Source organism: Protopterus annectens, chromosome 15.part0 (assembly GCF_019279795.1).
Source record: "Protopterus annectens isolate FY-2018-M chromosome 15.part0, PAN1.0, whole genome shotgun sequence".
Classification (NCBI taxonomy): domain Eukaryota; kingdom Metazoa; phylum Chordata; order Ceratodontiformes; family Protopteridae; genus Protopterus; species Protopterus annectens.
The window spans coordinates 540,963,450-540,985,475 of record NC_056749.1 but is presented as its reverse complement, the minus strand read 5'-3'; the positions used below and the strand labels follow the sequence as shown (position 1 = coordinate 540,985,475).

Here is a 22,026-nt window from a genome sequence, read left to right as displayed (position 1 = left end):
AAAACTAGTATAACCTTCTCCATTATTTTCCACAACATGAAAGTAAATTTAAGAGTCTGTAGGACTTCAAGGGAAAGGGAGGTAGGACAAACCCAAAAAGACAGGTTTAATAAGCAAGTGTCACCAATTATGAGGATCTCCCCAAATTTATACAGCCTAGTAAAGAACATATAAATGGTACAGAAAATTCATGCCGAAGTGTTCTCTGGACATCATTGCTAAATTTTCTCTCCTTCCTGTGTTTGCATGGATCCAGTTTGCACAGTTCTCTCAATATAATCCAATTTGATTTTAGTATCCGAGGTTACCTGGATGTCATTAGGGCAATTTATCATGCCCTTTGTGGAGCCACTGCTTTGCACACTATTTTGCACATATATCTGTAATCTGTCGTGTCCGAGACTACATTTTAGAAAAACTACACACAATTTATCAATTATGTCTTTACTCCTACCACCTTATGTTTTGTATAAAATGGGTTTCTATTATGCTCAACATGTCTGTATAAATAGTCTTCAAATTTTTCTTGATCTTTTCTATTTAAATTTGTCAGTCTAGCTTGTTTATTTCAGTTTTCAAAGTCACAATTTGACCTCTTTTCCATGTATTTTAATTTGTCTCACCTTAATCAAGTATCTTGTTCTTAAACTGCATCCTCCTGACATTCATAACCGGATCCTGATCACACGCTATTTTGCATTCAACTTCTCTTTCAAAAGTTTCCACATTCCTTCTGCAGTTTTCCCACTGAACGCAGTCCTCCAATTAGTTTTACATAGCGAATGTTTTTCATCCATATAAATTTATTAATCTTTTGTGCATTGGTTTAGATTTCAGTTTGGCAGGATCATCTAGCAGCAATTTCAATTTTATAACCCCATGATCACTACATCAGTGGTAAAACCTAACATGAAGTAACAGTAATTTCTTTATGAACACAAACACTATCTAGTATGTTCCGTTACCCGGTATGCTTTTTTTTTTGTTAATACATCTGAAGCAATTGCTGTTCCTGAACACACATTGTAAATAATTTTCTTACTATTGTTATTGAATCAGTATTACTGTGTGCTTCCTCTAGGTCATCAGAACTTTGATGGTCTATACACTCAAAAGAGTTGTTAGTTATCTGTTCCAGGGTTGTCTTTACTGTCACAGATGCACAATCTACAGTATTGGTGCCATCACCGAACATAATAATCATAGGTCTCATACTCTCATCCTTTGAGACACCTAATCTTTTGTTAGAATGTGTATTACTGCAAAAACATTTACAACCAGACAATACTTGTTTCCAATCATTGTTCTTTATCCAAATTAAGGGAATGTAGCAAATTTTCCACTTAAAAAATATTAATTCTATTAGCATTAGCAATATCTGATGCACCTCTGATGGTATCTATGAACCGTTATATTTTCAAACTGGCGAAAATACTGCCTTGTGTTTGTCAACTATTGCAAAATATCTGTGGCGAAAAACTCTTCCTTCAACTTGACAAATGCACACCATCCTGTCTAAACCCATGTGTGCCCAAAATTAGGCTTGGATGCTCTAAACATTTTGATTTTTTAAAACAAGACATTTTTCAAGTGGGTATTTGTCTTTTTGTTCACAGGAACTTATTTTTTTTCACAAATCACAAACAGAAAGGAAAGTCATGTCTTAACACCTATACAACATATGCAGTCTAAGAGGGGTGCAAGTTCCCCAATAACACAGTCAGAGTCCTTGTGTAACAAATCATTTGTACAAACATGAATGAAATAGATCCATTCTTCCTTAAATTTAGGTGTTCTAAGGCCTTCCTCACATCTTCTATTTTTGCTCCCGGCAAGCATGCCACTACTTGATATTGATTAGCTTCTCTGCAAATGTTAAGTATCCGTTCTTCTATGAATTGTTAGGATTATACATGCAAGATATCATTTTTGGCAAAGAATGAAAAAAAAAGGAGACAAAAGATAGAAGGCAAGTTAGATGAATAGTAAAACAAAATAGCAGCTTGGAACTTCTGACATGAGAAAGATCAGCGTTATAAAAAATTTTAACTATACACAGTATTTAGTATGCTGTACAAGATTATCTGTGCTTTAGCAAATCATTAATGGCATACTCATTTAAGGAATGCATTTTCAGCTGCAAATGAATAAAGAATTCTACAAGAACAGTATAATCAAATATGTTACCACAGAACTTAAGAGATTTGAAATCAACTTTTTAGAACTAAATATTAAATTAAGTAGAATAAAAAGTTGCTGCTCTGACAGTACCAGTTTTCAAAGTCACACAAAAGATGGAATTTTTAAACCACGCATGGATTGTTTCAGACAGGCTCTGGATTGTCCTCTCTGCAGTCTGTGGGAAGTTACAGTTGACTAGGCCCTTTGGTATGGCTAGAGAATGCTCGACTAAAACCTACTCCATTCCAACAAGTAACAGAGAAAACTGGGGGTAAAGCAGCAACAATATGAAGTAAATCTTTTCTGCAAGCTATCCCTTTTTTCCTACAATCAAAAATAAATCACTTACCAGGCAAATGCAGTCAGAAACCAACACAGGATTATTTAGATCATTCTCTGGACTCTAGTGAGGAACTGGGATTTAAACACATTAAAAACAGCATTTAATCCCTTAAATCCCTACAAAATTTACCCTGTCCATAGTTAAAGAAACAGAAGAAACAATTTTAAGCGTCTTATTTCTTCCCAGGAGATTCCCGGAAAACAGACAGACTCATGACAGCACCACTTTACCCTGGCTAAGTAGCAACCATCAACCACTATGTAAACGAAGGTTCTGAAGTAAAACATTCCAAGACAGTCCCAAAAAGCACCAAATACTGTTCAGACAAACTTCAAAATTGCTTCTTCACAACAGGTAGGAGAAAAAAAAAAGAAAACACATTGAAAATTGATGTAGTGGAAGGTTTTTCCTAGAAGTGGACAATCTGCCCAGCCTTAAAAGGCTCTCTACCAGTCTGGCTTAGTGTAAGAACGCTTTGAAGCTATTGGTACTCAAAACAGCCTCTTACATGGCTCTAGTCGAGCCAATGGTAGTTTGGGCACAAGAAAGGTGTCCTAAAGTTTTTAAACTTGGCCATGGTCCTAACCTACATAGCTTAGGCTGCTACAACAAACTAAGATGTTACAACAGTGGAAACAATAACTTTGCCCAAATCATTTTGAGGACTGAAAACAGTTTAAAAAGTCACCCAATCAGCCAAGACAAATGACATATGGATCACATCTGGAACTGTAAAGGACATCTATTGGCAGCAGCACCATCTTACTAATCAAGCTTATTCCAAAGAATCATTGTCACATCAAAAAGAGTTTTGAGCCTGTTAGCATATGCCATACAAACCACGTTAACATGTACTCTACCATCTTTACTATGACAAGTAAAGTTTTAACATAAGTCTTGTTATGGTTTTACCCACCTCAGAATTACCCTAGAAATTCAGTTTTCCCACCATTTAATCCCTGTAATACTATACTCCAACTACAACTCCTACTACTGAGTTCACATTTCTTCCTAAACTCTAGTTGTCACAACTTTAGGTTCCTAACCTCAGACTTCATAATGTCTTTGGTTCTAATATTTGCTTCCCTAACAGATCTGTACTAGTCTATGCCACAAAATCCCTTCATTCTCTCAAACATCCATCATGCTACTGTTCTATTTGGGGCTATCCTGCTTAAGTTTCACCCTTGCAGCTACTAAATTCCAAATTTCCCTACTACTTTCTCCTCCATTTACTTAACATTATGCAATAATGTAACACACACTTTTATATTCCTATGCCTCCAAGTTAGACTTCTATTGCCTCAACTTCTTTCTTAAGGAAAAACCATACTGATGTGTAATCATAATCCCCAGTAATTATTCCACTCTCGTATCCTCAAAGTCACGTAATGCAATCTTCATAAACTTTGGTTTAGGTGACAAGAGACATGTGGTCAAGAGTAATTTGAGGACTAAAGGAATTTAGGAGTAAGCGAGTAGGGGTACCAAGGATAAACCGTCAGGGAAAGAGTGATCTTAAGGTTACCCGCAGGATAGCTGTACTGATGAAAAGCAAGTGGGACTGAAATCGGGATTATGCAGAAGCAGTGGGCTATCAGTAGTAAACTGTGTAGCTGATAAAGGTGTAAAGTAAGATGCTGTTATTAAGGAAGGGTGGTATATGTGGTGGACAAAGACTAAACATGCATTTCCTCTTGACAGAAAATTTATACATACAGAAAAAAAATAATGTGTTCAGTTGGCTGAGGCCAAGACTACTAAAACAATTCAGCGGGTGCACAGGAAACTTATTTGAAAACTGGCCTGCTGATAATGGTGAATAAAGCTAAGTAGGTGGTTAACATTGTAGTGTCCTTGCAGTTACACATGTAGACGAACTGTCTTGGGCGATAGTGGAAAAGGCACAAATGACATGTCTATTTAGACTTGAGCCATATCAAAAAAAATGGTAAAATACAACAAAATGAAATTATTAACTTATGAAGAAGCCAAATTGTACCAAGCTTTATAAAATAAAGTCTTCAGGGACATCAGCACTCCCTTTAAAACTTAGACAAGCAGTAAATTCTACAGCCACAATGATCATTAAGCAAAATAGAGTGGATACAACATTAGTAACTCCTGCAGGAGGGATCTAAAACACGTAGGGTCTGGTATATCAAGTCAACTGGCAACCAGTGTAGAATGCTTGACATAGGCTTTGTGAATGCAAACAATTGCCATTACAGACTACCATTATATATAATCTGTAGATAGAAGTCGGAAAAGCCTCAAGTAAAGGACTCTGCAATAATCCAAGAGCAATCAAGATACATATTACACTTTCAAGGTCCTCTGACAGTAAAACATCATGCAGTATCAGAGGCACAACAGGTAGTACATTCACCTTTGCTGTGGATAGCTCAGGGAGTTCCATTCACACACCAATAACACATCTGTCCCATTGCTTCCAACTTATCTAAATGTAATCTCTATGGGAAAAAAAAAAAAAAAAAAAAAAGACACACACACACACAACACAAACAAACTCTTTCATTTTTCAACCGTCCCTATGTATTCTCAATAACACTTTTTACATCTTCTCCCAAACTTTTCATGGCTCACTACAAATATTCTTCTGGTATATTCTTCTGGTATATTTTCATACTACACTCTCCTTTGCTCACACCTTCCTTCTACATTCAATTTCCAAGCTATTGCTTTGTTTAGCTATTCAAACATTTCTTGTAGCTTTCCTATCCCCTTTATTCATTCTTTGACAAAAATCATACTGTGGATGCACAAGTTAATTTTCTTAGAATCTTAAAATGCATAAAATGTAATTATCGCATGTGCAAATACTGTATGGGTATACATGTAAATAGAAATGCAACCACTCTGCGTTTAACTGGAACCAAGTATAATTCTACGTAAACGAATGGTGCTTTTTTCCCCCCAGGCCTCTGAAAACTGGTACTACCAAGTCATACTTTCCCAGTAAATAAAGATAATAAATAGTTTAATCATTTCTTATTTTCTTCATAATCCAGAAAAAAAAAAAAAAAAAAACAGATACGCCATATACACAACTGGATTTATTACTCCTAAACCTTCTCTCTCTCATTATCTACATACAAGATTCTTAACAGGAATAAATCATAGCCGCTATATAACTGAAAATGTTATTTGCAACAACTCTCCCATTACTGGAAACCATAAACACAGCAATGTTATCCTAGTTTTCCTACAAAAAATAAATTAGAAAAACTAACCTTTTTATTGTACAGCATTTTTAAATTTTTTAAACATACTACAATATCTTCAATACTTCTAATACCATCCAATTGTTCAATTACCAAATCTTCCTCCAATAACTGAAATCCCCAAATTCCTTACATTCTCCAAGCACAAACCTACTTCTATAAAACAACCAACATCTGTAAACATCCAACATCCTTTCTACAGCTTTCAAAAGTTCTCATCCAATTTTTTGCCACTATTCCCAAATCATCTGCATATCAATATCTTACTTGTTCCTTTATCTTGTATTTACTCTCACAATATACTCTCCCAACCTGATTTGGGATAACATTCATGATCATCATAAATAAAATAGCACTCGTGGGACAACCCTGCTCAATACCTCTCACTTCAGTTCTCAAGTTTCAATTTGCTAGCACAACAATCTTAATCATAAGCCATAACCTAACCAACAGTCTCCAAACATTTCCTGTTTAATCATTTAATAGTATAGATCAGGAGAAGATATGGAAAATATTAAGTCCTTCATTACATCCCGTACAGTTACTTTAATCAATTTGTCTACTAAATATAAGTTATCCACTCTCCAACGATCCACATTTCTTGCTCCTGCCTTCCTCTTACACCATATCCCCTTTTCTTCTACATGTCTTCCATACACTCAGCCTTTTTTGCATTATTTCCATCAGTATCACATTTACGAAACACCAGTTACTCATTTCTTTCTTTCTTCTTCCTTTTTCATATCCACTTCATTATCCCAGCATACTTCCTCTTTTTGCACTGCATTCAACTGGCTATTTAACTCAACATCTTCCTTTCATTCCTTAATTTCCTGAAAATTTCCATATCCAATACCATCACTCCCTAGTACTAAAATCAATACTACTAGTTTTATTATTTCCTGTAACTCCATCTCAGTATTGTTTATTTAACCTTAACAAGCACTCTTTTCTCCATGGTTTTCTTTCTATATTCCAACAATGCCCACCTTTTTCTTACAAGAGAACATCTCTATAAAATGTTGTTCCATTACTTCCAGCATTTCATTCTTTTTAAAACTTTTCAAATCCTTTCAGATCCTTTAACACCAATTAAAATGTTCTTATCCCAAACTAACCTTTTAATGGGTAATGACTTCTTTCCTCATAGTTCTTTTTTGCAGAAGGTTGGTGTGGCTTTGGGCAAGGCTTGTGCCAACAGTGACGCCAACCTAGCGTTGCTACAATGGGAAGAGAGTGCAGTGCGACGCAACAATGACTTCTATAGTTATAGGATACGGTACTCTTGATTTGTGGATAATGTATTCTTTTTATGGAATGGATTGAATGAGTTACTTTCTCGTTTCATTGAGTATTTATCCAACACTACAACTATGAGCTTCACTTATAAAAGTGCTCCAAAGATGAGATAGAGTTTTTGGATGTTACTGTGAGAAAGTCTGATTTAGGGAATCTGCAAACTTGTTTATATAGGAAGCAGAGCAGAAAACTCACTTTTACCTAAGAATAGTATGCATCCAAGGCATATTAAGAATGTACTTGGGGGCCAGATTTTGAGACTGATGTGGCTGCATAATGAAGATACATAACTTGTGGTAGCCCTCAAGGATGATTTTTCTGAAGAGAGGGATACTCCAAAAAAGAAACTGAAGTAAGTATTACCCAGTTATTGAATGAGAGGACTACTAGAGGCCGACCATTCTTTTCTGAGCAACCCCCCTGGAGATAGGAATGAGAGTGAACACAGTGAATCTGGAAAGGTGAGGGTTCCTATGACTTTTGCAAGTGATGTTAACGTTTTCTGTGACATCATTAAAAAGGAATTGGAATTGGGGTGCAAGAGGCTGTGAGTGAGAGACCCAACAATATTCTCACTAAAACAGCAGTTATGCTCCAGGTCAGGATTGACTAGATCAGCTTTTGCATCAGAGACAAGGGACATAACCCTGTACAAGTTGTAGTACCTGTGATTGTATTTATACAGGTATGAGGTTTATATATCCACAGACAAGGGTAATGGTTAATGTAAGTTGTATGCAGATTGCAAAATTAAAAATGTAGCGCATTTCAGTTGTGTGGTTTGCTTTGCATTTTATGTAGGTAAAACTAATCACTCTGAGGGAACGTATTTTAGAACATTTGGAGAGATATCAGAAACAAAACACTTTTCTGTGTTTTTAACCGGTTGGCTTCCCATGTGACCCTAGTTGGGATATTTTGTAGAGCCCCTAAAGTTTATTGATACCAGTTGGGTACGACAACCCTGTGTTTCCAAAAGTCAGACATTCCTCTTATGCTGTCCTGATGATGCCCATAAGAAGGCAGAAACATGCATGTCCACAGCTAGAGGTTAAAGGGTCTTTATTGGCCTGAAATTGACCATACATAGACTTAAAGTAAAAGAAAAAGGCCATGGACATTCAGAATTGCCATTTAGCTGAAACACTTGACAACTTAAAGAGCAATTTACACATATCCCATCTTGCCGCTGATACAAGAGGTTTAAGGCATCACACAGGAACAGTAGGGATAGTAATGCTTTAGCAGGTCATATTAAAGGCAGTGGACCCTAGTATAAGTTTAATTTTTTTGTGCTAAAAATTGTAAAGGATAGCATTACAGGGGTGATATCAAGAATACGACTGTCCAAACAAAGATGGATTCTCTTTTTTAATGCAGCAAATAAGCCTGGAATTGATATGACTTCTCTCAAACCCTTGTTGCGTGCACATGCACTCCCACATTGAAGCGTTATAGGTTGATTTGCATTAGCCATCTTTTTTTTACATAATGTTTATCGGAAGAGCTGTACGTTTAACTGACTTGTTAAATTGGATGTGTTTTTAAATAGGGAGCATCATTTTTTATAATAAAGTTGTTTTTGCCTTTAAGCCATGGTGATTCTGTTCAGTTTATTTTTGTGTATGTGTTCCTGTACCACTGGCAGAATATTTGTCCAAGAACCGGTTTTCTTTTTATCATCTAGTCAGAAGTTTACCAGTAAACCGCTGCATTTTTCCATAAATGACTACATGAGACCAAGACATTGCAGTAGTTTGCAACTCTTGTATAAGACCCCATACCAAGTTCAAAACACAGCTAGCTTTTAAACAGTTCTACTTATGGAGATAAAAGTGTACAGCAATGTATAAATAATACTCATATCTTGCAGCAACTCAATTCTTCCAAAACTGCAAATGCAGCTACAAGACTAAAGGTCTCAGAACAAAAAAAAGTAACAGATAAATATTTTCAGTTGCATGTGGTCATACTGGTATTGTACTTTTCTGCATTTTCAGTGTTTTAGCAGAAAAAAAAAAAAAAAAAGTTAAGCAAAATTGAAATTAAAAGTTTTTCTCCCCTTTTTAATGGGGAACTCGTTTCTCACAGTTTAGGGCTTTCCACACTTCTCATTCTTGTGGGAGGGGATTGAGGGCCCAGCTGAACCTCCCCCTTACTAGTTTTCACACATTTTCTTCCAATATTTACTTCAAGTAACCGTACATACACAATATTATACAGCATTTTCAGAATAGTCCACTATTAGGGCATCTGCAGTAATATACTCAAGCATAGCTAACTGCTTGCTCCCGTACCCCTCCTTCCAATCCAGAAAAACTCTGTCCAAAAGGTGGCAGAGAGTCTACTTCCCAAGTCACCAAGTGAAGTGGATTGCCCAGGTAAATATTCCTCAGGGCTGCCTAGTGCAGAACATTATTTTTGTGGCTCCATGTACCATAGCATTTCCTCCTTGCAACGGTTTGTAAGGCGTATCATGTGGTTGAGTGGGTGGGTTAATAACGACCACTGTGCGGAAAGGAGCCACTGCAGGATTTTCATGTGCAGTCTCGCCAGAGGTACCAAAGTAATGACAGCTGCCATGGAGCCCAAGAGTTGCAGTAAAAGATGTGCTTGTACAAATGTGAGGAAGAAGGTCTTGAATTTGGTGTCTTATTTTTTCAAAAGCCTGTGGGGGGGGGGGGGCTTGACAGGATGTTGTGTTGAAGACCGCTCCAATAAATTCCAGTGTCTTCATTGGAGACATCGGAGACTTGTATTTGTTGATTGTAATCCCAAAGCAGAGTGTAAGAGAGGCTGCGGACTAGGATATTCCTGGTCAGAGTGGTAAGGAACCAGTAGTCTAGATAGGGAAACACCTGGAATCCTTATAGTAGAAGATGGGCTACCACAACTGCCATACATTTGGTGAACACTAGGGTGGCTGTTGAAAGACCGAATGGCAGTGCCCTGAACTGGTAGAGATTGGCTCCCAGCCGGAAGCAGAGAAACTTCTAGGAGCGGTGATCCATCTTTATGTGGTAGTACGCATCCTGTAGGTCTATAGAACACATCCGATTGTCCCTCCCTAGGAAAGGAAGAATGGATTGCACTGTGACCATCTGGAATTTTTGAGGTTTGATAAATTTGTTCAGTAGGCTGAGATCCAGGATTGGTTTCCAGTCCCCTGTCTTTTTTGGCACTAAAATGGACAGAGTAAAACCCGGATCCTATCTGTTCTGATGGGACTGGTACTCTAAGCAGTTTTTTCTATTTCTAAGGCTGCTAATTCCCTCTGATTGGGTGGTACATCGGGGATTCGTTTGACGGGTCTGAGAGTTAGGTCGAAAGGTATTTGGTAGCCTCTGGATATTATTCTCTGCACCCAAACACTGTTAGTAATAAGATGCCAGGCTGGTAGATGCAGAGAGAAACTACCCTCGACTGCTTCCAGAGGAAAGCAAAGCAATCGGGTGGCTACTCAGGAGCACTGGTAGGATCTGCCAGAGAAAGAATCTCTGGCTCCCTGGTTATGCAGACCCCCTCTACCCCGCAAGGGACGTCCTTCCATACGAGTTGCCCCCTTTGCCCCAGGGGGATTGTTCACCACAAGTCTCATGAAAGGATCCTAGGGATTATTTGAACCATAATCTTTCCCCCCTTCTGATTACTGGAATAGGGCCATTGGGGGTTGGAAAAGCATATACCCACAGCAGACAACAGTCTTTCAGTCTCTCACTACGTGCAAGCGTGTCACGAACCTTGGGGCCAAAACGTGCAGAGTCGTCCATAGGTGAGTTAATGAAGGAAGATTTAAAGGGGTCTGCGGAATCACACAACCGCATCCAAGCATTATGCATCATGACCGCACCAGATGCAGCAGCTCGAGCTGCCCCCTTAGCGGTTTGAGATTTCAAACGCTTCAATGAGTTCGAGATGGATTCAAGGGTAGCTAGCTGTGAGGCGACAGTGTCACACCCCCCATCAGGCAGTACCCCCGCCAAGAGGAAGACATTTCAGAAATTAGGTCTCTTTGGAGGCAAGCAAAAAGTGTGTCAGATAATTCAGTGACCGAATGGCGAAGGTCGCTGAAGCATAGGTCTATTTCCCTAGTCTGTCCATGGTCCAGGACTCCCAGTTTGGAGGATGGACAGTGGAACTATCTTCTGCCAATTCCCTCTTGGTGGCCGCCGCCACAACCATATAATCAACTGTCAGCTGCTTGGACCAGCTGGGCTGGTCTTCAGGTGTAAATAAATTGTCTGGCCTCCAGGGGACAGGTTCTACATTGTCCGGGGCCTTTCAGGCATACTGCACAATTAGTTTAACAAGATCATCTGCTGGTGGGGTCACCCAGGAAGTAGATGGCTGGACACGGAAGGCCTGTAGAAACACTGATTCCTCAGAAGGGTTAGAGGACTTCCACCCCCACCCCCCACCCCCCGCTGTTTGAGGATTTCAAGAATGTCTCTGAATGAGATGTCGTCTGGGGGAGAACAAGGGGACCCTTCCCCTTCATCACAATCAGGGTCTTCTGTGATAAGATTCCTCCGGGGAGTCAAGGTGCTCTCTCACAGTTTCTTCTGGGGTGGCTCTCCAGTGGGATCTTCTGACGACAACTCCAGAGAAGGGGTTCCCTTCACAGAGGGTTCTGGCACTGGTGTCCTAGGGGCTGGTTGTAAGCCTTTGGAGTGAAGGGCCCTAGCCATCACTTGTACTGCAGGTACACCAGAGCCCACTTCCAGTTGAGGGGTTACGAGACAACTGGAAGCTGTTGGAACCCGGGTTACAAGACAACTGGAAGCTGTTGGAACCGTGGACATAGATGGTGCCAACGAAAAAACAGGCGCCAGGTTAGGTACCAAGGTAAGGACAGTTCAAGCACTGCTCTGAGAAAGCATCGGCTCCATCGTAGCCAATGCTACAAGGGTGTTCGGTGCCGACAGGGGGAGTACTGCTGTCGGAGCAGATACGGTACATACTGAAGCGGGTGCTGGGGGAGGATAATCAGGGGAAGATGAGATATGAGCAATCCCCTAGCTACCAGAAGCCGATCCACAACCCGCAATATGTCTAGCTCAGAAAAACTCCTAGTGGATCTAAGAGAGGCTGCAGAAGGGGACTCGGGTCTTTCTAGAGCCGATGAAAGAGCCAAAGACAGCACCGAAGTCAGTTGTGCTGTGTATGGAACAGAGATAGGAGTGAATACAATGGTCAGCACAGAGGGAGAGGACATAGATCCTGCTGCCGGTGAAGCACGGAGCCAACTCGGTTCCGTAACTAATGGAAATGCAGGAACTGAGTGACTCCGTTTTTCCTTGTATTTCTTGGTCTTGGGAGGGGGTGAGACCTCTGACCCAGATAGAGCCTTCTTGGTCTTGGGAGGGGGTGAGACCTCTGACCCAGACAGAGCCTCCAAGAAAGGTGTCGAGTAAACATTTTAAAATAAGTTTATTCTTATGTTCTACTAGTGTCAGATTAGAAAAACTAGCACAAATTTTACAATCAGCTTTAAAATTATTCATGCCCAAACAGTACACACAACAGACATGTGTATTTGAGTTGGGCATCTTACGTCCACACTTGTCACACCCAACTTAGCTTTATCCGACATGGTAAGGAAACAATGCTATCCTGTAGAAAAATTAAGGAAGAAAAACCAGTGGAGTTAAGGAAAACCACTAGCAAAAGGGGGCCTGTCAAAGAAGGAGAGAGGGACAGTCAAGAGGTAAAATAATTAAACTGCCAAGAAAAAGGGTAGGAAATAGGCCTAGGTTATATGAGACCGTGATAAAAAAGACTGACTAAAAATTTTGTTATTCAGAAGAAAAACTGTCATAAAAACAAAATACTACTTGGCTTTGAGATATGGCCAACACGTCTGACTAGGAACATAGCAAACGAGATCTGGAGCATCTAGGAGAAGGGCATTGTGGGTAGGTTCTTAGCTGAAAGTTTTTGGCTTGCGCGAGCTGGGAAACAGCCGTATCAGTTCCGAGGATGGAACCGAGGTCCTAACAGTAAGCAATGAATAAAGATTTACAACATCAGATCAGTGGTTATTTATGAGGCTGTATCCCTCTTGCAATGGCCTTTTCAACACACCACTGTTGCAGTGCTAGCTTTGCTTACTGCTTCCTGACTCCCCCCACCTTATCTCAATGAACAGAGACACCTGCATATACCCCTTATGGTTACATCCTAACACTTGAACACAAACTGGTATGTACCAAAAACCATAGCTACCCCTTTCTCTAATCAGTTGTGCTGGCTTATGCTGCCCCCATTGGTTCAACTACACTCACGTGGCATACAGGGTACCCCCCTCCTAAGCAGTGGCAACCTAACTAGATAGAGGTTGCTCTCCCTCCCAGTTTCTTCAGCAGTGTTACACTCCTGGGCTGCCTACAAAATCCTCAAGTTCTTAGGCAGAGAACTGAAGGGAAGACTACTGACCAAAACATCTGTAAGCATTTCAAAATATGGTGACCTTTCATCCATCCACATTGCTGATTTCTGCATAATCTAAAACAACAACATTACTAAATACATTTTAATGTCCAGTTTTTTCTGTACTTTTCTGAAATCAACTTCATGCAAGTAATCATTCTTTATCTGCAACGCAATTTAAAACATTAGTACGACCAAGTTTAGAAAATGCATGCATTGCAGTATTAGTGACAAAGGAGTTGAAAACCACACCCATTGCCATTGATGGAATTAGTGCCGAGAACATTCGAAAGGGTGAATAACCAAAATTATCCTCCACTTTATCCTGTGGAAGATGCTTTATACAGGCCTATGTCTCTATGCTTTGGATTTCCTTCTCCCCACGACTCAAGTCTCTACAAAAAAAAAAAAAAAAAAAAAAAAGTCATCTCTCATTCACAATGTCAAATTGTCTGTCTTTTTCCTGTCTCCAGTTGCTGCATTCTCAGAGTTCCTTAACCTAAACTGCCAGTCACTTCAACTCTAGAGGTCCTCCTAGGATGGAATAAATTATCCTTTTGTCTGCCTTCTGCACACCCACACCTCTTGCTAGACTGTGGCCAGGCTGCATTCCAGATATCCAAAGATGGGATGGTGCCAGCTTTGTGTATCTTAGCATGCTGGATTCCTTTTACTCTGTACTTCTTCAATCAGGAAAGCCAATGAAATTTTACCAGTCATCAAAAAAGCTCAGTTTTGCCCTATCCTAAGCTGGCTAGAGAAACACAAACTACTGAGTAAAAAATCATATCTATATATATTTTGCCTTACAGCAACTGTGTGTGTGTGTGTGTGTGTGTGTGTCGCATGTAGGCTAAATAAGTTCACTTACATCATCCTCAACAACTGCCATCAAATGTGGCTGGCAAGTGACAGTGAAGGAGTTTGAATCCCACCACTGATGGCCACAAAGTCATGGAGAGCATTACTTCCACCAACTGCCAACCACTGTACCACCAAGGTATGCAAGGGACTAGGGCTACAGCCCTTGGATCAGTTCCAGTGCCCCAGACAACTGCTACCAGAGGGATGGCCTCTCAAGTCAAAATTCTGGTACCAAATAGAGTACAGTAAAATATAAAAGTTCATACACATCTGATTCAGTAATCTACCTCACAAAATGCAACCTAGCTCAAAAAGCAGAAAGGGAATATGCACTGTTGTCAAGGGTATGGGCTTCCACCACCTATAACCAGACTGAAACGTGGAATGATGCATCTAGTTCTTGAAAAAGCATCCTACAAGCAACATATTTAAAAACGGGAGATGCAAGAGCTAAAGAACAAGTCAATATTTGCCACTGATGCATCACATGGGAAAGGGTTTAAAAGCTCATATATTCCATATGGTATGGTCCTCAAGAGCAAATTTGATGCCATGTTTCTATGTCACAATACAATACGAGGCTTTATAGTTTCCTTTTCAGCAAGGTTTCACAACATAAACATGATGCCACCTATAAATCTCAACTAACTTTACAAAAATTGAGTATCTGATGAATTGACTATTTAGATATTAATGGTAACTCCCAGTAGAAACATTACTTCTACAGGCGGTGGGATACTGTACAGCTGCAAGATATTAAACTGCTGCCGTAAAATGTCTTGCTGTAGATGTATGCACTAATTCTGACTAATAATGCAGATTTAAGTTGTTCTGGTGCTTCTAACACAATGATGTAAACTACTGAATAATTTCAAGTGTTTTTAGTGTTATAATTACACATGCAAATTACTTCTAAGAATACAAGATGTCTAAGATGGATTTGGACTAGATCACTTTTTCTTACTACACGAGAGGGTTGTAAGAGAAGTAACTCCTCTGGGACCAGCCACACCCCCAAATGGAAAGCAAAATAAAACTACAAAAAAAATACAAACGAAAGCATACAGTTTGCAACCCTCCATACAACATGCCTGCATCTGTCAAAGTTACAAATAAACCATTGTTTCCCCTATATCCAAAATATACCTTTACACTTGCACTGTACTATCATGACAAGGAAATATTACTGTACTCATGCCTGTGTGTGCACTGAACATTTTTATACAAAAATACAGGTAAAACAGACCTAGAAATAAGACAAAACAAAAAACACTATTGTAAAACTAAGTGGAAAAAAAAAGTATGAGAGGTAGCAAAAGGGATTCCAACAACCAACTTTGTTTCCAGCACGTCATACTAGAAGTAATGCAGACAACTTGGGAAGAGGAGTTTACAGACTGCATGTTAATGATACCACACTGCTCTCATGTATTCCAGCAATGGCTATCAATTGTTAGGAGGTAAATGAAAAAACAGGCATGCTATTACTGCCACAATAAGTTATTCTTAAATTACAGATGCTAAGGTAAGGTTATGCAGTACTCGTACTCTACTACACATCCATACCAGGCAGCAATTACCACAAGCTTTGAGGTAGCTATGGATTGCAAAACTATGAAAGACATTTTAGCAAAAGATACAAAACAGTACATGCAATATTATGGAAAGTATTGTGATAATTATGGGATTAAAAACAACTATACATGCAATATAGCCACATTTTCTTAAAAAAAATGAATTAAGCAGTTAATGTCAATTACATAGGTTGCACAGAATGAAATAATGAAATGTAACAGGAGAAATTATTTTTAGGCAGTCATCTGTTTACGGCAACTCAGGAACACTATAGACTACTCTCTTCTTTGATTTGTTGCATTTGGACACAAATACTATTTACATCTTGCTTATCACGAAGAAAACTACAGGGAAAGACTGCAGCTTCTTGCCTAGCTAAAACAAACAGTCTTTAACCCACCACTACAGTAGAAATAAAATAAAGAAAGGACTGGCTGTTTCATTATTCTGATTGCAAAGGTCACTTTACAGATAACAGGAACTCCAGGGGAAAAGTACATCAGCAAAGCTTTACACTGGGACTCACTGTCTCCTAGTGAGCAGGCATAATTGATTGGTAGCTGTGTATTTGGTAGTGACGGGCAGTCATAAATGGCATCAAGCTAGGGGCCTGCCATACCCTGCTGTACATAATTAAGTTACTTGCAGTTCTACTGTGTGGGGTGGGGCAGAAGCCCCCCCCCCCCTTGATGTATGCTGCACTGTCTACTTGTTTTAATCTCTCACCACCTAAAGCACAAGATCACCACACAGCACCTAAACAGAAACTGGGACTAGAAACATCCATGCATGTGGGGAGTCCTGATGGAAAATATTACCAGTATATTCACAGCCACAAGACAACCGGAATTGTAATAAAAAAAAAAAAAAAAACACACACACTATTTCAACAACATCAGGTGCTACAGACAAAACTTTCAAAATGTCCAAAACTTTGCATAATGTCAAGATTTTTGCCTTGTATTTTGATCTTTTCCTCATAAAATGTGTCATCTTCTGGCAAATCATAGAAGACTGAAGTTACATAATGACATTTGCTTTTCGGAGTTTGAATCCTTTTTTTAAAGCAAGAAAAATCTTTACTGAATTATCACTTATGGCACAGATCAAACATTTATATAAATGAAAATAAATCACACTGGCATCGTTCAGCTCCAGAATGCAGCACACAACAGTAAATCCCTTGTAACAGATTCTTGCACACCCTAGACGTCCCTACATTTCATAGGAGCTGCACCTCAGGCAAAATTCAAACCTCAAGACAATGTATTCAAATTATTAAATACCCCCCCCCCCCCGAGCATACCTTTCAGCTGGCACTATTTAAATATATGTCTTTTTGCCTTCAGTTAAGTTCATATCTACGATGTGCTCTAAAAGGCACAAACAATGTAATGCAATTTCTGGCCACATTAAATTATTACAATCACAGAATTAGATTAACATAGGGAACAGTTGTCAGTACATTTATATACTGAAAATAAAAGTGGTGATCTCTGTAGCCCAAATGGTTCAACATTTTAATAGGGTTACCTCCTGTCCCTCTTTGAGCAGTTGTGTCCTGCGGGGGGTGGAGCAAATGGAAACTGTCCTGAGATTTTACGATAAAAATATTTCCTAAGTTTTCTTCAGTAGTTGCATACAAGTTATTCTGTATCTGAAACATTTAAAAAGGTTATATGAAATAACATAAGCAATTGAAATGCTACAAGAATGAGCTTTTACTTGGGCAAATAAGTTTGCACAGGCCCTAGGTATGTTCTGTCCTACAAAACCTCAAATTTCTAGAAAAAATGTCCCACTTTGGGCATTTTTAAAGGTGGCAGCCATACATTTTAACCCATGATACCAGTATTAATACTTAAACAGGGGAGCTCTCAGCATCCCTTTAATATTTTTTCTTGCGCAAATTAAATCATACCTCTCAAGGGTACGTCATTACGATGGACGTTCCTCATTTGGGGTCTTAAAATATTCGTGTGCCTCGAAGTTAAACATTGAAAGCATCAGTCACCCATTCAGTATTCGGACTTTTGTAACAGTTATCCTCGTCAGAGAGAAATAAATTATACTAATTCATCAAAAAAGCATTTTATAAGTAAAGCAGCACATTTTAACCATTCAATGAGCTTCCTAGATTAAGTTGTACATTTTGCCCATTTGTTACACGTTGAAATGTTACTCATTTTGGGGAAAGAAGGTTGAGCACTAGGTGTGCAATCGATACAAAAGAGCCACCCGAACTTAATACGTGAACAAATAACCAAAACTACGTGGTAGCCAACTAATCAATGTTATTGCAAGACACAGAGATATCTAGAAACAGCTTTACATTTAGCTACCCTTCCAATGGAATCAAAATGGGAAAAACGTGTGTATGGTACAATTCGTTAATCACGTATTCAGAACAGTATACAAACATAGCACGCACTCTAACAGAAAGCAAAACTACTTAGAAACTCAGCAAAGGGACACCAAAGAACCCTTCCTAAACAACTGTTGCACAGTCCCAGAGGCCTTCATTTCTCAAACTGCTAATACTTCTCACCTTCGTTAACACCTCTTTCTTTTCTTTTACTTTATCCTGCCGATCCCTGTCTTCTGATTTTATATCCACTTTCCGTTCTCGTGGTTTAGTGTTTTCCTTGTCTTCCTTCATTGAGCTCATAGCACACCTCACTCCCTTTATCACTATACGCACTGCAGCCACTTGAATTCACACAACAAACACTCCTATCCTCAAAATGCTACAGCCTTTGACAGCTGCCTCCTAATTGGCTCGAGTAAAATACAGAGTCACGCGAGACTCCGCTTCTTAAAGCCATAGTACCTTAAAAAAAAAACTGCTCCAGAATGATAACCTGTCTGTAAAGAATTTGGTCTATGTCACGTGCGTGGTCTGAGAGATGGAATGGCAACCTTTTCAATCTACTGTATTTGTAGTGGTTCAATATTTAAAACTGCAAGGTAGCAAAACAGTGAGCATGCATTTAAATATTCTCTCAAATATATGAGTTAACAATACTGAGTATAGTAAATAATAAATAGGGGCTAGGGCACTAAACCGTAAACGAACTTTGGCTGCAAGCACACTTTAGTAATAAAACGTCAGTTATAAGGTTTGACTAAATTCAAAAGCGTACTCCAGCTTTCAGAACGCATCCTGGCAATATCTACTACCATAGAAACAAGCTTCAGACCAATTGGTGGACATTAACTAAGAGACGCCACCAATTACAGAAGTGACGTTTATTCAATATTCATAGTCTGCACAACTGGTTTAACTATTTGAGATGCAGCATTTTCATGTTGCTGGACGACGGGAGAAACGGCTATACTAATGTAACTTGGCGCAGTGCGTTTCATCGCCCTTCTTAAACATTTCTAGACCATTTTAAAATTTAAATAAATATAATATGCGCATCCACAAAGACTATAATCACTACAGTCGTGTTGACTTTTACCACGAGAGATAAAAGTGGCAGAATAAACATTTACAATGAAGCATTATAACACGTATTTAGTCATAAAATGCAAGAGGTAAGCATTTCTACAAATCAGTTAGTCTTAAGGGGCTCTGGGTCAGTAACATAATCACAATCAAAGTCATTATCAGCAGTCAGTTTAGGGGCATTTTTGCAATGTTACGTTATATGTAAGTCCTTTGGTCACTTTGCATTTGTCACTTGATGGAGTACTGGCTGCTATGGGGAGGAGCAATGACTTTTTGGGTTCGGTTCTAACCATTCAACACATACGTCTAATCAGAAGAATATTGTATCACAATTTCAGTTGTGAGTAAGTTCTTAGGTTCATGGATTAGTACTAGGTTAACTGCCCTTGCAAGCCATTTTAAGTCTAGCTAATTATCCCTTCTGAGACTCAAACCCTGCACCTTGTGTTTGTAAGGCAAACACTTTAACCATTAGGCCACCCTCCCAACCCTTCATAGATTAGTATTAGGCTAACTGCCCTTTTGAGCCATTTTAAGCCTAGCCAATCATACCTTGTGGGACTCAAACCCTGCACCTTGTGTTTGTAAGGCAAACACCTTAACCATTAGGCCATATTAACTCTTCTTCTTTTGGCTGTTCCAGTTAGGGCTCGCCACAGAGGATCATCTGTTTTAATTTCTTCCTGTCCTCTGCATCTTGCTCTGTCACACCAACCACCTGCATATCCTCTCTCACCACATCCATAAACCTTATCTTAGGCCTTCCTCTTGTCCTCTTACCTGGCAGCTCCATCCTTAGCATCCTTTTTCCAATATACCCAGCATCCCTCCTCAGCACATGTCCAAACCAATGCAATCTCACCTCTCTAGCTTTGTCTCTAAACTGGCCAACTTGAGCTGACCCTCTAATATACTGATTCCTAATCCTGTCCATCCTAGTCACACCCAATGCAAATCTTAACATCTTTAACTCTGCCACCTCCAGCTCTGACTCCTGCCTTTTTGTCAAAGCCACCATCTCCAACCCATATAATATAGCTGGTCTCTCTAACTTCTTGTAGACTTTCCCTTTCACTCTTACTGGTATCTGTCTGTCACAAATCACTCCTGACACTCTTATCCACCCACTCCACCCTGCATGTACTCTCTTCTTCACTTCTTTTCTACATTCACCAGTACTCTGAAGTGTTAATCCCAAGTATTTAAACTCATCCATCTTCGCCAAATCTTCTCCCTGCATCCTCACCATTCCTCCATCTCCTTCTCATTCACACACATATATTCTGTCTTAGTCCAATGCTTTTTGCTTTGCTGTTAGGACTGTGAGTCTGGAGGTGGGACAAATCACTGCAGTTCATCAAATGCAGTTTAGTTAGGCAGATCCACAAACACACACACACACATGGTTAATATAATGGGATGCTATGGTGTATGCATTGGGATATGGCACAGAAGGGTTGAGACTTTTAAGTTATATAAATAAAAATAAAGGCCAGGATAGATTCAACACTGTAGAGTCCACTTTACTGAATGAGCAATGAGCCAGTGTTCGCAAACATGTCTGTTCATAAAGCCATCCGGAAATCTACTGATCAACTGATCTTGCCGTCATATGAAAGCTGGGGCTTTTACTTCAGACATAGGTTTTGATTCCCATAGAGGCCAACACAACCACTTATAGGCAAAATGGGTTTTAATTGCATAATTCATCTGATGCTTAATATATGAACTTTCACTTCCTTGACTGTCTTCAGGATTCATCATTGGCCAGCATAATGCAGGTTGCCTGTTCAGGGGGATCACAGTCCACCTACTGGGGCTGAAACTGAGGTCACTATAACATAATGTGATGGTTCTAGCCAGAAAGCTGACTCAAAATGATTAAAACGGTGTGAACAAAAATTGTACATAGAAGTTGGTATTAAAAATTAAGTAAATATTGTGAATACATGTTGTAAAAGAACTGTTAATTTAAATACATGGCTACCATTATGTATTGGGCAATAGATGTCTAGCAAAACAATTATATAATTAATTAATATGTAAGCCAGATGGGGCTAGCCTTCACAATTCAGTTGACCTTTCTTGGGGGGGGGGTATGTGGATTAATAGTCCTGGGTAGTGTGAAGCAGTAAGAAGCATTGCTATGGACATCTAATTCCAAAAGACTCCAGAGACAACAGAACTTAACCACAAGCACCTATGTGCTGTGGACGTTAATCCCAGGCCAAGATTGGAAATAATGGATTTTGTGTGTCCCTCTATTTATGGGAACCTCTGGCTTTGAAAGAAAGAATATACTTTTTTTAAGATTTTTTTTTATCACTAGAGAAAGTTAATATCCATCTATTTACTTTGTTAAACAAGTAAATGAACTGGCCCAAAAACCCTTTTCAGTCATGTCTGAGGTCAAAGTAAAGATAAAATATTACAGAATATATAGACAATGACACAATTAGAAACTAGGACAATGAGCATTAAGTCAAGCTATGATAGTAAGAACAATAAGTGGTAAAGCAGTAAATCTTTACACAGACTACTGTAGCGTACTGAAAATTGTATAGAACATTGAAATAACAATACATTTTAAAAGAACATCAACTCTTTGCATGAAAATGACTGTGGTCTATTAAGGA

The 22,026-nt window shown here is 39.1% G+C and overlaps 1 protein-coding gene across 1 annotated transcript in view; it reads right to left on the bottom strand.

The window, feature by feature from the left end:
- The window catches only part of LOC122789855 (regulator of nonsense transcripts 3B-like), a 97,430-nt gene extending 78,684 nt beyond the window's left edge, over positions 1-18,746 (bottom strand). The window contains exon 1 of the mRNA XM_044057289.1: positions 18,485-18,746. Within this exon, the coding sequence (XP_043913224.1) occupies positions 18,485-18,604 (120 nt within the window). The 5' untranslated portion in view covers positions 18,605-18,746. The remainder of the gene's footprint in view (positions 1-18,484) is intronic.
- Positions 18,747-22,026: the final 3,280 nt, after the last annotated feature.